The sequence below is a fragment of the Onychostoma macrolepis genome, chromosome 05, assembly GCF_012432095.1.
Source record: "Onychostoma macrolepis isolate SWU-2019 chromosome 05, ASM1243209v1, whole genome shotgun sequence".
NCBI lineage: Eukaryota > Metazoa > Chordata > Actinopteri > Cypriniformes > Cyprinidae > Onychostoma > Onychostoma macrolepis.
The window spans coordinates 40,599,263-40,616,154 of record NC_081159.1 but is presented as its reverse complement, the minus strand read 5'-3'; the positions used below and the strand labels follow the sequence as shown (position 1 = coordinate 40,616,154).

General features: G+C 36.9%; 1 protein-coding gene across 3 annotated transcripts in view; it reads right to left on the bottom strand.

The window, feature by feature from the left end:
- Window positions 1-16,892, bottom strand: part of pdlim5a (PDZ and LIM domain 5a) — a 61,935-nt gene that overhangs the window by 42,966 nt on the left and 2,077 nt on the right. For 2 of the 3 annotated variants that reach the window (XM_058775989.1, XM_058775991.1), the window contains exons 1-3: window positions 14,270-14,376; window positions 11,586-11,749; window positions 2,132-2,283 (exon numbers count right to left, since the gene is read on the bottom strand). In XM_058775989.1, coding sequence (XP_058631972.1) covers window positions 2,132-2,283; window positions 11,586-11,684 — 251 coding nt within the window. In that variant the 5' untranslated portion in view covers window positions 11,685-11,749; window positions 14,270-14,376. Of the gene's footprint in view, window positions 1-2,131; window positions 2,284-11,585; window positions 11,750-14,269; window positions 14,377-16,892 lie in introns of those variants that run through there. The other variant, XM_058775990.1, reaches the window with a different exon arrangement.

Sequence of the window (16,892 nt, the reverse complement as noted above, 5' to 3'; positions counted from 1 at the left end):
AGCTCAGACCTAAATGGAAACTATGGAGTCCGCCGCCTGCCTCCTTGCCCTCATGCAGCGTGGTCTCCCTTTCTACTAGTATGCAGCAGAGTTCTGTCAACTCGCCAGGAGGATGCCGCTGGATGACGCGGGCATAATCCATCTTTTCCGGCTCGGAGCCAATCTCCACCATCCCATGGACCTCCCAGACACCACGGGACTGTGTCGGAGAGAGGCTATTTTCCGGTGTCTGGGAAGTGTCCGGGCCCGAGCCGGAATTAGCCTGCCGGCCGCGGATCCCCTTTACCAGCCGCCACCAGCGGCTCTCCCAAGCCCACCGATTTTCAGGGAAACTAACGAAAGCCAGCCGCCATCCATGGCTCTCCCAAACCCGCCGTTCACGGGGAAATTTACGCCGCCGTTCGCCGCCAACGCAAGCCCGCTGTCTGAGAGTATGGCAAGACCGCCAGGGAATCTCAAGTGCCCGCCAGTGCCTGCTTCTCACAAGAGCCCTCCAACATCTCCGCTGGTCCCGTCCAGCACTCCTACGTCTCCGCTGGTCCCATCCAGATCCGCGCTTCCAGAGCACCCCCAAGAGTCCGCTACTCAAGAACGCCCCCCTAGGGTGGACTTCCCCAAGAAAATTACGGTAACACTCGTTGAATCAGACTGCTTTTATCCTGAATAATATGTTGCACTTAAATATCATTAAGTACATTAATGATATCTGCTTTGTTCTGTTCTGTTTACTCGTGGGGGGGTATTATTGCTGCTCTCCCTGCTCATTCATGACAGACTGCATAGATGGGCAGGGACTTTTTGCCCAGAACAAAACCATACCACCAAATCCAAACTGTATGTTAATTGTCTATCAATTTGACGATAGTGGTTCTGACAGAAATATTTTTAAACGTATCTCCAAAAAAAGGATTCTTTGCATATCTCTCTTGAAAACAACAACACTATTTTCTCTCATAATTGTCGTGTTTGACATGGCTCATGCATCTGTCCGTCAGTGCCAGTCTCTCTCTTGATGTTTTCATTTCCACCAGACCAATGCGTGAGTGTTTATCTGTCACCGCTGAGCAAACCGAGTCTCTTACGTGCCAGCATGTGCGTGTGTGATTCCCATAGCTTGACAGTGAGACAAAACTTTCCATTAGTGGACCAAACAGGGTAACAGGAAGCTGTCACACACGTCATGCAAACAAAACACACTTATTCTGCTCTCAAACACACAGAGAACCAGTCAAAATCTGGACAACTGTGCTCCACTAGTTCTCTGCACATACTACAGATTGAATGTGAGTGCTTACGCAAAAGAATTGTAATCATCTGTTGAGCTTGTGCAGTTTGATTGTTTTAGCTTCATTACTTCTGAGACTTCCCTTATTCATCAAATTATAATAAATAAACTAACAAAAGATAAGCAATGCATTATATAAACAAACAAAATGGCTTCTTAAATTTGTGTGAAGGTAAGATTACATCACAGTAACATTCCGATTTCATTTTGTTTCTCAAATAAAATTAGCATATGTCTTGGAATATTACATTCATGGCCATTTTTGTCATGCTTGGATCTTCACAGCTCTTTTGGTCAGTGGCTACTTTCTTACTACTTTTCAGAAATTAAAAAAAAATAAAAAAACATTTGTTGTCGCATGATCTCAAGCTGTATGTTTAATTCAATGAGTGGCATTCACATATCACCTTGAGAATAAAATTACTAAATAAATAAATAAATATGAATTAATTAAAAATAAATGAATTAACAAACGCCACATAAATAAAAAACCCCGCTAATATTACTTCCTTGTTAGTCCATCACACTGACATGATGAAACCTTAATATATTAATTGCTCACTTCTGAATGACTCATTATTTGACATCAAGGTCATTGTGGGATACAGTATTCCACAAATTGCTGTATACTGTACATTTGGTTAAGCTTGTTTGTGTATTCTGTGTATTCAATTTGCATAATGTGCACAGTATACACACTGCAGTGCATGTTTGTACTATCCAGAACACATACTTGAAGACTGGACAGTACTATTTCCTATATCGTGTACGAAATGTATTTGTCATTTTTAGCATAATAAATCAAATTTTTTGCCCATTACCAAGGCAGTGCATGCATATTCTTACTTCTGTAAGGAGAGGTTGAGTTTGCCTGAGCTGGATTTGATCTTATTCTGAGCCTCGAGGTGGTTCATGCCGTCAGTGCTGATGCCGTCGATGGACAGGACCAGATCTCCCACAGCCACTCCTGCTTTAGCAGCCTTTCCTCCATCCGACAGCTGAAACCACACAGATAATGAAGAAAACAACAAGCCATATTTATCTTATTGTTATACATATGCCATGAATTGATTGCTCTTTTAAATATAAATAACAAAATACCTCAAATGAATGATATTTTAATTTAGAATCTCATTTTTACGAAGTAAGGCAATCCTGAACTTTGCTGATGCAGTTTCAACATACACTACCGTTTAAAATTCAAAGGGTCAGCAGATTATTTTTTTTTTTTTTAAAGACATCTCTTGCTCAAAATGCAGTAAAAACAGTAACACTGTGAAATATCATTACAATTTAAAATAAATGTTTTGCATTTGGATATACTGTAAAATGTAATTTATTCCTGTGATCAAAGCTGAATTTACTCCAGTCCTCAGTGTCTCATGATCCTTCAGAAATCATTCAAATATGCTGATTTGCTGTTCAAGAAACATTTCATATTATTATAAATGTCGAAAATAATATTTTTATGAAAACCATGACTTTTTCAAGATTTTTTGATGAAAAGAAGGTTCAAAAGAGAAGCATTTATTTGAAATAAAAATCTTTTTCTGATATTATAAATGTCTTTATTGTCACTTCTGATCAATTTAATGCATCCTTGCTGAATAAAAGCATTAATTAGATCTTACTGACCCCAAACTTTTGAACGGTATTGTACCATACAAATCGGAATTCAAATAAAAGTGACTAAAAACAGACATATAAGCTGCACTTTTGAACTCAGGTAAAGTTTCACCGTAAAAGCTTTAGGAAACAATAAGAGAGTATCAGTAAAAGAGATTCACTCCAAACACAGCTGAGCTTTCAACAGTAAACAACTCAAGACAAAAGTTCACATTTAGTGCAAAAAAAAAACCCAGTTCAAGTGGTGCGTAAATCACAGCGGACGTCCCTGCGAACCTGAGGCCGGTGCGTTTGGGCCAATTTAAACAGAATTTAAGTAAAGATAACTCTGAAATCCCAGCCTGATGCGCAAGTGGAGCGTGACATTACAGCAGGGCTGAAGTTCCTGCGACTGCAGACCACAGTCCGCTTTCTGTCTCAAACCACTCAAGTGCTCTTCAATTATCACATGACCACCTCTTTAATAAGATTATCTTATACAAACACAAACCCTGCAGATGGCAGACATATGCGTTCATGTGTGCTCAGCTGCCTTTTATACGAGACGCCGTAAACATCTGAGACTACATCTCATTCATCAATGTTTTGCCACAATCCTGTATGAAAGCAGCGCTCTTTCTTGTGCACTCGAGAAAACATTTAAGCGGCGAAAAGACAAGAACCTGGTTGAAAACATGTGGTACAAGTATGCAGCATCGCTGGTTTAATGCCGCAATAACACAAAAGCGTGCCGCGTTCTTTGATTCCTGTCATAACTTCTGTTTCCACTGGAGAGTAAACAGAAATAAAACACAAAGAGCATCTGAGAGCAATTACAGCGCAACGGCACCCAAAGACAACGCGGATGCCGTTTTTCACGAAACCACAATCTCGGGATAGCTAAGGCAAAGCCAATTTGGAGGTGGAAACAAATAATTAACTCGCAAACACGTGTTTTGGGGTTGTTTTTGAGCCGTCGTATGCGATTGTAAACGCTTCTTGGGTTCTCTCATTAATGCGCTTGAGAACATGTGGCGTGTTGGTCTTTGATTGAGTTCAGTTGCATGCTGTGCCCTCGAGGACAACAGCGGACACTACACACATAAACACACACAATAAACACATCTCAAATCAGGAAGTGTATTTCAAAAGAAAGGAAATGAGACCAATATGAGATCTGATGGAAGAATATGAAGCATGTGTGTAAGAGTGTGAATTTGCATACAAATGTATGTATGTTTAGTGAATGGGGTCAGGTCGTTCTGATTCATCCGTAGGGCAAAGACAAACTCTGGTTTGAGTCTTTAAAGAAAAAAAATGCAGCCAAGATGAAAATTCAGAGTTTCAGAGCTGCAGATATAAAATATATTAAATAAATATCACAATTTGAGCAAGAACATGTGCTCTCTTTTTGTAATAAATTGATAACATTCAATTTTGACTTGAAAATGAACTACTATGCCTATATAACTTAACTCCTGGTCAATGCATCACAATACTGTTTAAAAGTTTGGGGTCAACTTTTGCATTCATTTAAACAAAATTGTACAAGTAAAATTGTGAAATATTCTTAGAACTTAAAATAACTGTGTTCTATTGTAATGTATTTTAAAAATGTAGTTTATCCCTGTGATGAATTTTCAGCATCATTACTCGAGTCTTCAGTGTCACATGATCCTTCAGAAATCATTCTAATATGCTGATTTGCTGCACAAGAAACATTTCTTCTTGTTATTAATGTTGAAAACAGTTTTACTGATGTAATGTGATACTTTTTTTGATGAATAGAAAGTTCAAAAACAACATTTACAGTATTTGAAATATAAATCATTTGTAACATTGTAAACGTCTTTACTTTTTTCACTTTTGATCAGTTTAATGTATCTTTGCTGAATGAAAGTATTCCTTTCTTTTAAAAAAATACACTTTTCAAACTTTTTGGCCATTTTTAGACCTTGGTCGCTCTATGCTTTCATTGCATGGAAAAAAACAACATTAAAATTCTGCTTAGTTCTTTTGTGCTCATTGTAAAAAAGTAATTCAGGCATGTTCAGAATGACAGGTTACTCCAACTGCCAGTATCCAAACACATATTTTGGTTTTAGCTGGGCCTGAATCCGGTGCTAAATATTTTCACGACTTGTTTACTCATGTGGTGTGACAGTGGTTTTGAAAGTCAAGACGCCACGCCAGTAATTAGAGAGTTGCTGGTTTCAATGCTGGTTAGAGCACCAGTGCCAAATGTTTTCAAGGGACAATTGACACTTAATGCCAAACTATGCTTGCAAAGAAGAAAGCATAGTTATATAACAGTATAGACATTTGTTAATTCTTGGAATAGTTCACTCAAACAATAAAAATTGCTGAAAATGTTGTCACCCTCAGACCATCCAAGATGTAGATGAGATTGTTTCTTCATCAGAACAGATTTGGAGAAATGTAGCATTACATCACTTGCAGTATAACAGTATAAGCATAAGCGAAGGGCCAAACCTGCAGTGAGGGGTTACAGAGGAGCATGAGCACACGGTCAGGAGCAACGGCAAAAGCATTGTGCACAAATATCTGTAGGAATCAGAGAGTAAAGTCTGTGCTTCTGTTTGTCAACTAAATGTACTGAAATATACGGTGTTAATGTTGCATACAGTATACTGTCAGTGTGAAGATATAATTGCATCACCAAAGTGATCATTTTTTGAAGGAATAGTTCACCCAAAAATGAAAATTTGCTGAAAATGTGCTCACCCTCAGGCTATCCAAGACATAGATGAGTTTGTTTCTTCATCAGAACAGATTTGGAGAAATGTAGCCTTACGTCACTTGCTCACCAATGGATCCTCTGCAGTGAATGGGTGCCGTCAGAATGAGAGTCCAAACAGCTGATAAAAACAAAACAATAATCCACACCACTCCAGTCCATCAGTTAATGTCTTGTGAAGTGAAAAGATGCCTGTTTGTAAAAAACAAATCCATCATTAAGATGCTTTTATCTTCAAACCATTGTTTTTGGATAAAATACAAGTCCTATATCCATAATATTGGTTTCTCCAGTGTAAAAGTCGCCTGGTCTGAATCGGAAGAGAAATCTGCACAGATCAAGCACAATTTACAAGCAAAAACAGTCCAAAACAAGCTCTAAACTGATATGTTGGTGGACTTTGATGTGCGAGGACAACAGAGGATGGACTTTTTTACTGGAGGAATTCTTATTATGTATGCCAGAATGACAGTTTAAAGTTAAAAACGTCTTGATGGATTGGTTTCTTACAAACATGCAGCTTTTCACTTCACAAGACATGATGGACTGGAGTGGTGTGGATTACTTGTAAATTATTGTGATGTTTTTATCAGCTGTTTGGACATTCATTCTGATGGCACCCATTCACTGCAGAGGATCCATTGCTGAGCAAGTGATGTACTGTAATGCTACACTTCTCCAAAACTGATGAAGAAACAAACTCATCTACATTTTGAATGGCCTAAGATTTCCTAATCAGCTTTCATTCTGGATGAGCTATTCCTTTAAAAGGATCATTGGCCCACAAAAGGAGATGTTCAGCAAAAACTTCACACTGCTTCCTTCTATACAACATAAAAGCATTATATACAATAGCAGATATAAAATCTCATTCATGTTTTCTTCACGAATGCATTCAGTTTCCCAATCACACCACAGCACATGTAAACCTGAAATACAACAGGTGGTGATTTTACACAGCATAACCATGAAGTCATACCGCATACAGATGGTCTGCCACTCCAGCATCAGTGGTTTTACTGTTTCTGAAGGTGTTGCACGGCTGCTAGGTGAACAGTGAACAGAAGGTCCATTCAACTTCAGAAACGTCCCTCAGAGACACGCCACCCCGTTCAGCTAAACTAGGTGCGTTCATTAACTTTAATCTAAACGCACACTAACTAGCTGTGAATACTCATAAAATGCCTTGTGTGTGTGTCTGTGGTACAGCGCAAGTGCTGTCGAAACCAATACTCCAAGCAGAACGCAGTCTGTATATAGAGAGTGGCCAAAACTGTCAAGAAACGTCACTGCTGAGAGAATGAGTGCGGTAATATTCAGATGAAGTGTGTGAGACAGATACCATTTGCTTCATCCCGTTACACTGACCAGATCTGCGCAAATAATTTAGCCATGTGTTCGAAAAGTCAGACAGAGGGGCATTTCATTCAGTCTTGGATCGTAATGCATGCTTGTGTTTGTTTCTGGTGCTACAACAATATAAAAAATGGGTGATTATTCAATTAAGGGGAATTTTCCGTAACCTAGGATGATTTTTGTTTTGTTTTTGTTTTTTTTTTTTTTAATTAAATACAAAACCATTAATTCTAGTTTTAAAGAGAAGTTCTTGTTAAAATATTAAAGTATATAAAAATTAAATATTAAATAAATATGCAATTTTTCTTTAGAAAGAAATTAGTACTTTTATTCAGCAAGGATGCATTAAATTGATCAAAAGTGACACAGTTTCTACAAAAGTATTAAGAAACTCAACAGTTTTCAACATTGATAAAAAGAAATGTCTCTTGAACAGCAAATCAGCATATTAGAATGATTTCTGAAGGATCATGTGACACTGAAGACTGGAGTAATGATGCTGAAAATTCAGCTTTACACCACAGGAACAAATTACATTTTTAAATATATTCAAATAGAATATAGTTATTGTAAATTGTAATAATATTAATTTGCTCTTCTGTACAATAATGTAAATTGTTCACAATATTACTGTTTTTACTGTATGTTTGACCAAATGAAGCCTTGGTGAGCATTAGAGACTTCTTTCAAAAACATTTTAAAAAGAAAATGTATCATCTTCAAACTTTTGAATGGTTTTGACCACTGAATGACCAATCAATCAAGTACTCCAGAGCGCTGTGTAATCAAACAGCATAAATGGCTGAATGAATGCTTGAGTTTGTTTCCTGTTCGTCTCACGTTCACATGTGGAATCTTGCAGGCGGTTTTGGCAGATTGATAGGTGAGACTGGAAGCACAATCTGCTGACATGATCAGGAGAAGTGGTACAGTTTGTACTTGAACTACATGTCATTAATAATTCAGTGAAATGATTATATCAGGTTTCAGGAGGAGCAGAGAAATTTTCATTTCATGTTTTCTCACAAGGGGCATTAAATGGATACAACAGATACATGTTCTTTCCTGTGTTTGTATCTTTCATTTCATTTTGATAGTTTTAGTTTTAGGTAAAAATAACTACACTGATGTAAATTACAGTCCTAAAATAATGTCACACATAAAATGTCTGTTTGTTGTAAGTTTTTACAACAAACAGGGGGTCAGTCCATCAACCATAGCAACCGTATACTCTTAACAAAAACATTTTGAACACCTTAGCAACTACATAGTAATACCCTAGAAACCACCCACAAAATTCTAGAAATTGTATACTGTTAACAAAAACATTCTGAACACCTTAGCTTTGTTGTGGCATATTTTACGCAGGAAAATCACATTTCCTTCAAACCTAGAGAGAGAAAACATCTGTAGTGGTACCTCCATGTAGGTATCAGATGGTACAAAAGTACAGAAAGAGAGAAACAGAATACACACCCAGCTGTGATCCTGTATACTGACACTAACCAGAATGTAGCAGCAGCTCCAAACCACAGTCTTATAAAGCCTAGTTTAGACCAGATCCCTGTATTAAATCCCACCATAAACCAGAACTCAGAATATTAAATCTCTGTAAAGCTGGCTGAGGTACAGCAAAGGTCCAAACCATCCCAAATTTCCCACCGCTTTTCACACAAAACAAAACAAAAAATAAAAATCACACTCCCACAACCTCAGATTCGTCCACGTCCAAACCCACGTCACACTCCCCCCAAAGGTTTATTTACAGTCTAAACCTGTCACAGCGCCCGTCCTGTCTGAAATCAGCACATCAGCACAAACGCTCAAAGAAATACTGCATCTGCAACCTACAAGTTCCCGCCAGAAAAACTGCAGCTTAATCCTCACTGCTGAAACCTGCAGAGGACCTCTGAGAAAGCATTTACCATCGCATGAGCTGGAACATTCTCGTTTTATCTTATCAGCGACAAAAAGTTTATCACCCACACATACACACTCCTCTGGAGATGATGTCATGAGAAATGCAAGACAAAACTTGAGGCAGCAGGTCTGTTTTAAGCAGTTAAACTTCAGTCAGGCTTTCCACACTCTTAAAAATAAAGTTTGTGAAAGGGGATGCCACAGGAGAACCATTTTTGGTTCCCCAAAGAACCTTTCAGTGAACAGTTCTTAAAAGAGCGATTTCTTAGTGTGAAGAACATTTTAGAAATCTAAAGAACTTTTTTTTTTTCACTATAAAGCACCTTTTGTGGAATGTAAAGCTTCGTAAAGGTTTTTCATGGAATCACTGACGCCAATAAATAGTGTAGAATACCTGATTCTGATTGGTCACTGCATCAAGCTTTCCATGAAATACAACCAATAAAATAACATTTTAATTAAATTAAAATGTAATTTAATAATAATAATAATAATTAAATAAATTAAATAAAAAAACATTAAATTAATGAGAATAAAAATAGATTAATTAAATAAATCATTTAATTATATAATTAAATAAATAAATATATAGAATTTTATTTATTTAAATAAACTTTTTAATAGTGTACTTATCACACTGATTGTTGGAAAAATGTTGCTAGAAACGCTGGAAATTAGTTTTAGTTTTTACATTAGTTTTGTAAACAGCTGAGCTGCTGTCCCAATACTGACAAATGCAGTAACTAGCATCACTAATACTGACTCCCCAACAATACAAGACTGTAAATCATAGATTTATGATGTGTCCAGCTAGCTGACGGCTATGCTCCCAGTTTTTACTGAGATCTGAAGTTGAAATAACATCTTTTATGGCGTGTGAGTAACGTCTGTAGAGGGATCCGAAAGAGCTCTCCCTCTATTGATAAAATATTTTCACTGGCTTCCCATATAAAGCGCTCTAAGCCACAAACCAGACCAACCAGCAGCCAGAGGGAACCACAACATCACAAACTCTAATGTGAAGAATCACTGTCTGACTGAAAAAATAAATATAAAATTGTCCAGTGCACATATTTTCATACTTGAATGCACATCATAAATGATTTTTTTATTTTATTTTAATTAAACTTTATTGTATTTTAATATTTTTTTTTTTTTTAAATAATTGTTTTAAAATAAAATAAAATATTTTATTTTATTTTAATTTATTCATTTTATTTGAAAATAATATAAAATAATAAAAAATAACACTGTAAAAATAGCTTGTAAAACACAACAGCATAATTAAAAATAAAGAATAAAATAAAATAAAGATTTAAAGATGAAGAGGGGAGGGCAGAAGAAAAGGAGGAAGAATCTGGAGAGGGGGAGGGAAGGAAATAGAGAGAGGCAAGGAAAATCAATCAGAAGGTCATTTACATCACTCCTCTGCCAGATGGCATTGTGGGAATAGCTGTCATGCATTGGCAGCCCAAATGGGTGTGTGACATAAGTGCATCTGAGCAAGTGTGTGTGTGTGTGTGTGTGTGTGTGTGTGTGTGTATGAGAGAGATACTGTAGATAGAGAGAGGGTGGAAGACTCATTAGGAAATAAAAAGTATGAACAGGTGGAAAGGAAAGGTTACATAGATCACTTAACAGATAAAGAGATTAATATTCAGGGGGAGCGGGGTAAACTGTGCCACTTGTGTCTTACGTTTGTCCTGCAGTCAAGACGAAATGAGATGGAGGTAAAACTAAGCGTCTTAATTATATTTTAGAATATCTGCTATCAAGTGACATTAGAAAAAAGCACCTATAAATATACAGACACAAAAATACATCTTGTCAAAAGTAGTCTACATCAGGACTAAGGACTAAGTTGTAATGTATGAATACAGAAAACAATTATTCAGCATTTGGCAGATGCTTTTATCCAAAGTTATTTGCATTGCATTTCAGCTATACATCTTTTTAATTCATGCACTCTCTGGAAATTAAACCACTGGCTTTGCTAGCGGCATGCTCTTCTGTTAGAGCTAAAGGAACACTGTATAGATGTAATCCCAATTTTTTATTTTATTTTTTTTTTTTTATGCACACTATTTGCATTTTCATAAACTTGCAAAGAAAAAGTTTAAAAGTGAGAATATTTTAATTGCAAAGAGACAGTTTTGTACTGATATTTGCAAAAGTATTATATAATTTACCCCAAAACCATTTAGCTTCTGATGTAATTCTGGGAAAAAATGCTTTATTTAATCATTTAGAATAATTTTAATGGCTTTATACAGTGGCAATTCACCAATATGTATGATATACACTACTGTTCAAAAGTTTGGGGTCAGCAAGATTTATATTTAATTCATAGTTTTATTCAGAGAGGATGATGTAATTGATCAAAAATAACATTATAACATTAGATTAAAAGAAGCAGTTTTTATTCAAATCAAAATAGTCCTGAAAAATTTGTCACAGTTTCCACCAAAAATATTAAGCATTGTGCAAAGTTTCAAAACACAGCTTACACCTCACTCCCCTATACATAATGAGGTCAAAAGCAACAGAAAAACAGACAAAAAGAGAATAAAGAGGGGGGCGAGAGATCATTAAAGGGTACAGATGGCGTCGGGGGGTCAGAAGGGGTGTATCATGTTTGAATGAGTGTGTGTTCGTACTCACCCGTGAAATGGAGAGAGGCATGTTGAAGTCTTTCCCCCCCTGCAGTCTGAAGCCCCATGGGGCTGGACCCTGTAACACCACACTGTATTTACCACTCATAGCTGTCTGATATAAAACACACCCACAGAGGCTGCCAAACACTCAGAAGCTCCTCACAGAACGCCCTGGAAAGACAGACAGAGAGAGAGAGACAGAAGTGTTCAGTCAGACACCATTGAAAAAGCTTGTGATTTAAACTAGATTTTTACTTTTTCTAAATAAAATGTGAGTGGAAAAACTCAATGCTAGGAGGTTTCCAAGGCATTTCTATGCTGTTGTTAAAGTGTTTAGGGTGGTTTTTACTCGCAAAAGCCTGTTCGAAGTTTCTGAGCAATAGAAATAGAGAGGCTTGCCTTATGAAACACTGCTAATGAAGTTTAGTAGCAGAAAGCAATATAAAAGATATATTTAAAAAAACATGCTCAGTGTCAATAAAAAAAAATTGTTGGTTTTACAGTTTGGCGTTGGTAAGATTTTTAAATGTTTTGATGCTCACCAAGGCTGCATTTATTTGGTCAAAAATACAGAAAAAAAAAACATAATATTAGAAAATATATATATTTATTTATTTTTTAAACTAGGGTAACGTACCTATTAAGCTCACGTACCCATTAAGCACACTTCCATTTTTGAGATCAGATTATAAAAAGAAAAAATTAATTATTATCTTACTTGATGTCTTAACCAGTTGATATGTTTGTTACTGTATACCTCCTATAATTTCAATCAGATCATTGCACGCTGAGATATGAGTCTCCATATGTTCACACTGTCTGGCGGCCATTTTGAAAGCTGTCTAAAAACTTTCATCAAAAGAGTAGCCCCTTTAATGTGCATTTTTTAGATGTTTAAGCCTTTATTTTGGGTAATTTTCACTACTCATTGTAAAATTAAGAGATTAATCTTCAGACTTTTGCATATTATAATCTGGAACTTGGATGGGGGAAATAATTAGAGTTAGATCCAAAAGATAGTTTTAGCAACATAGCGCAGATGCTACAGAACACAGTTAGCTGACTAGCTGTATAAGACGGTGTGCTACGCTAACATATTCAGTTGCAGGCTTTACTGACTTGTGTTTTACATCCACAATGTTATAAATTGACAGTTTATTGCTGGTCTGTGGTTTTACAGTGCTGTAATTTTTAAAGATTTCATATTATTGTAAGGTGAGCTTAAAGGGTACACGACTATGAAAATCACATAGCTTCAGTGTGACATCAATAAGAAAAAGTAGAATTTCATAGATATTGTTAATAATAGTTGTTCATATTAAAATATGTATGAACTTAATACATGACCTAGACTATTTATTTAGCAAAAATCCTGTCATTTTAATAAATAGCCTATTACATGAAATTTATTAAACATTGTTGCTGCTCCAATTAAGCCCAGTGTGCTCTCTTTAAGCTCGTTCACATTGAACGTCTATGTAAATACTTCATAAACAGACTTTAAATATTAACTGATGGTTGTCACTTTAAGTTAAATTAATTCTGTCAACTCAAATCTGCAGACTGGCTCTGATCTTTGGCAACTAGCATCAACTTCTCCAGACTGTAAATCTGTGGAAAATCGGGGCATAAATCGTGTGGTTTATTCCAGCCTTAAAAGAATATAGATAAGTTGACATCCATTTAATAAGAGGATTCATAATGAGGCTAGTTTCTGTGTTCATCCCACTGATCTATAATAGAGAATCATTATATACAGATCAGTGGTTCATCCCCATGAAATAAATGTTTTATTGATTTGTTTTATTTGATTTTTGAATGTATTACTTAGCTGAACGTGGACTAGTATAGATTTTGCAATGTGTTTAAATGACACTTCATTATGAATATATAACTGATCAACTTGAATGCCTTGTTGCTTGATTTTAGTGTTCTGTTTTGTTTTGTTTTGTTTTTGTGATTGACTTTGTACCTTCAAAAATATATTTTTACAATTATTCTTTAAAAAATGTCCTTAAAATAAACCAAACATTTTAATAAAACATGATGTGAGCTTATTGGGAACAGGGGTGTGATTAAAGGGTACAAAAATGTACCCATTAAGCACAGCCAGACATTTTGAATTTAATGATGTATATCTTAATTTAAATGCTTTTGTCATTTAAAATAAAATTAAATACTTTTGTGTGAGAGATTAATATTTCATTTTTAACATTTTAGTACTGAAACCAATATCTTGCACTAAAAATGTCTCAATGTAGATTTTGGTGAGCTTAATAGGTACGTTTACCCTATTTACTATTTGAATATAATTTAAAATGTAATTTATTCCTGTGATGCAAAGCTGAATTTTCAGCATCATTGCTCCAGTCTTCAGTGTCACATGATCCTTCAGAAATCATCCTAGTATGCTGATTTTCATAATGCTGCTTAATATTTTTGTAGAAACCATAATAATTTTTCAGCATTCTTTCATGAATAGAAAGTTCAAAAACAGCACTTATCTAAAACAAAAATCTTTTTTAACATCATACATGTCTTTAATATCTCTTTTGATCAATTTATTGAATCCTTGCTAAAAGCATTCAAACAAGCTTCTGAACAGTAATGTAATACAACAAACAGTCAAATAATACATTATGCGTAAGTTAACATGCATTTCACAAAGATAAAGCAAAGTAATAGTTTTACCTTCAGAAAGCAACAACCTTGACAAAAAGAAACACAACTCCTTTGCAATGCAGGTCGAAAGGTCTGACACCAAATGATCCACACAGACAGCAGATTGTCCATTTATACCCATCTATCAGAGGGTGTGTGTGTGTATTTTGGGGGTTGGGATGAGGGTGCTAGGCTTACATGCTGATATTTTGGGAACAGACCCTAGACGTGCTGCCAAATATTAAGGAGGAACCATCATAAAGCCACCAGAACCCAAAACAAAGGTCCTGAGATTAGAAGATTAGGATCAGACGCTGGAATGTTCCACAGGTCAGATGGGTGTCCCGTCATCGGCACATTTCAAGAGGGAATGCTTTAGCCTGCCAGTATCTCTGTCTATTGCTCATATTGTCAAATAATTCGTCATGGGAAAAGATTAAGACTACTCTAAACACTGGAATACAGATGAGATTCACATGTGATCCATGCTGTCATCATGCATTATCCAGAATGCTCTTCATCTGCTATCAGTAAGACAAATGTTACTCTCATTAAACAAACCCAAATGATGGAAAATTATAGTAATGTTTCTATTATGTTGTACTGTGCTGTGTTGATTGTGTTGCACTACAAATTCCCATTTGGTACAAATATCATCGATAGATGGATGGTTGGATGGATAATAGACAGGTAGAAGAATGGATGGATGGATGGACAGATGGATAGATGATAGACTGGCAGAAGGATGATGGACAGACGGACAATGAATGCATGATAGACAGGTAAATGGACGGATGGACCGATGAATGGATGGAAGATTGGACAGACGGTTGGACGGATGGAAGATTGAAAGATGGATGGGTGGATGGATGGACGGACGAATGAATGGATGGATGGATGGATGGAAGATTGGACAGACGGATGGACAGATGAATGGATGGATGGATGGACAGATGGATGGATGATAGACTGGTAGAAGGATGATGGATGGATAGACAGACGGACACTGGATGGATGATAAGACAGGTAGATGGACGGATGAATGGATGGAAGATTGGACAGACGGTTGGACGGATGGAAGACTGAAAGATGGATGGATAGATGGATGGATGATAGACTGGTAGAAGGATGATGGATAGACAGACGGACAATGGATGGATGATAGACAGGTAGATGGATGGATGAATGTATGGAAGATTGGACAGACGGTTGGATGGATAGAAGATTGAAAGATGGATGGATGGATGGACGGATGAATGGATGGATGGAAGATTGGACAGATGGTTGGTTGGACGGATGGATGATGGATGGATGGATGGATGGACAGATGGATAGATGATAGACTGGTAGAAGGATGATGGATAGATGGATGGACAATGGATGGATGATAGACAGGTAGATGGATGGATGGATGGATGGAAGATTGGACAGATGGTTGGACGGATGGAAGATTGAAAGATGGATGGATGGATGGATGGATGGACGGACGGATGGACGGATGGACAGATGGATAGAAGATTGGACAGACGGTTGGACAGATGGAAGATGGAAAGATGATGGATGGATGGATGGACAGAGATTCAAAGATGATAGAAAAATAGATGGATGGATGAATGGACAGACTGATGGATAGATAGAATGATGGTTGGAAATATAGGAGGATGACAGATGGATGGATGGATGGATGGATGGATGCAGAGAATAAAATGAACCATAGAACAAACCACAGAACAATCTAATGATAGATGGATCCATCTCTATATCTTTATATATTTCTAAATTTTGATAAACTACAACACATGTATTGGCATGCTGCCGGTCAGGGTGGAGCGGAAGAGGATGTGAGTTCAGAGCTGGACAATAGATAGGTGATTATTAATCATATATCCAGACACACACATACATACACACCACATACATATTGTACTTGAATGTACAGGAAAGAATGGAAGAAATACAATGAGAAGCCATAAGGTCAGTCATCAGGCAGTCTGGGGATCACTGACCGTCTGTCTATGTGTGTGTGTGTGTGTGCGCTGAGTGAGGGGTTTGTCCGGTATCTGACCCAGATATAATATCAATAGTTTAAAACTCTTCACACTCCATGTGTTCATCCCTCTCTCCACACACACACACACACACACACACACACACACACACACACACTCATCTCTCTTGCCACAGAAGTGCAGCAGTACACAATAAGGAAATCACATTAGTGGCATATGATAAATGATATATGCGAACACACACAATAGAGCGTTCGGAGGCACGCTGAGTGGCGGCAGTAAGTAGCTTTAGGCTTGAGTGAGAACAGCTGAGACCAAAGCCAGAACAATACATGCTGTCTGCGTGTGTGTGTGTGTGTGTGTGTGTGTGTGTGTTCATAATAGCTATCAGATTAAGTGCCTCTCTGGTTTACAGTTTTCTCCAACAACAAGCGTTATAGATCCAGCGACTCCAGTGGGAGACACAAGGAAAACAGATTGCTGCTTTTGTTGTGTTTCTTCTGGCCGCTGGTCATAGATGATCTGATTCATTAGCATTACAAAGAGATTTAACTGCATTAACCACATATAAGTCACCATTAAAGTGTGTGTGAGAGACATTTCTGAATAAAAATATCACGCACACAGAAACTGCCTGGCTGTAT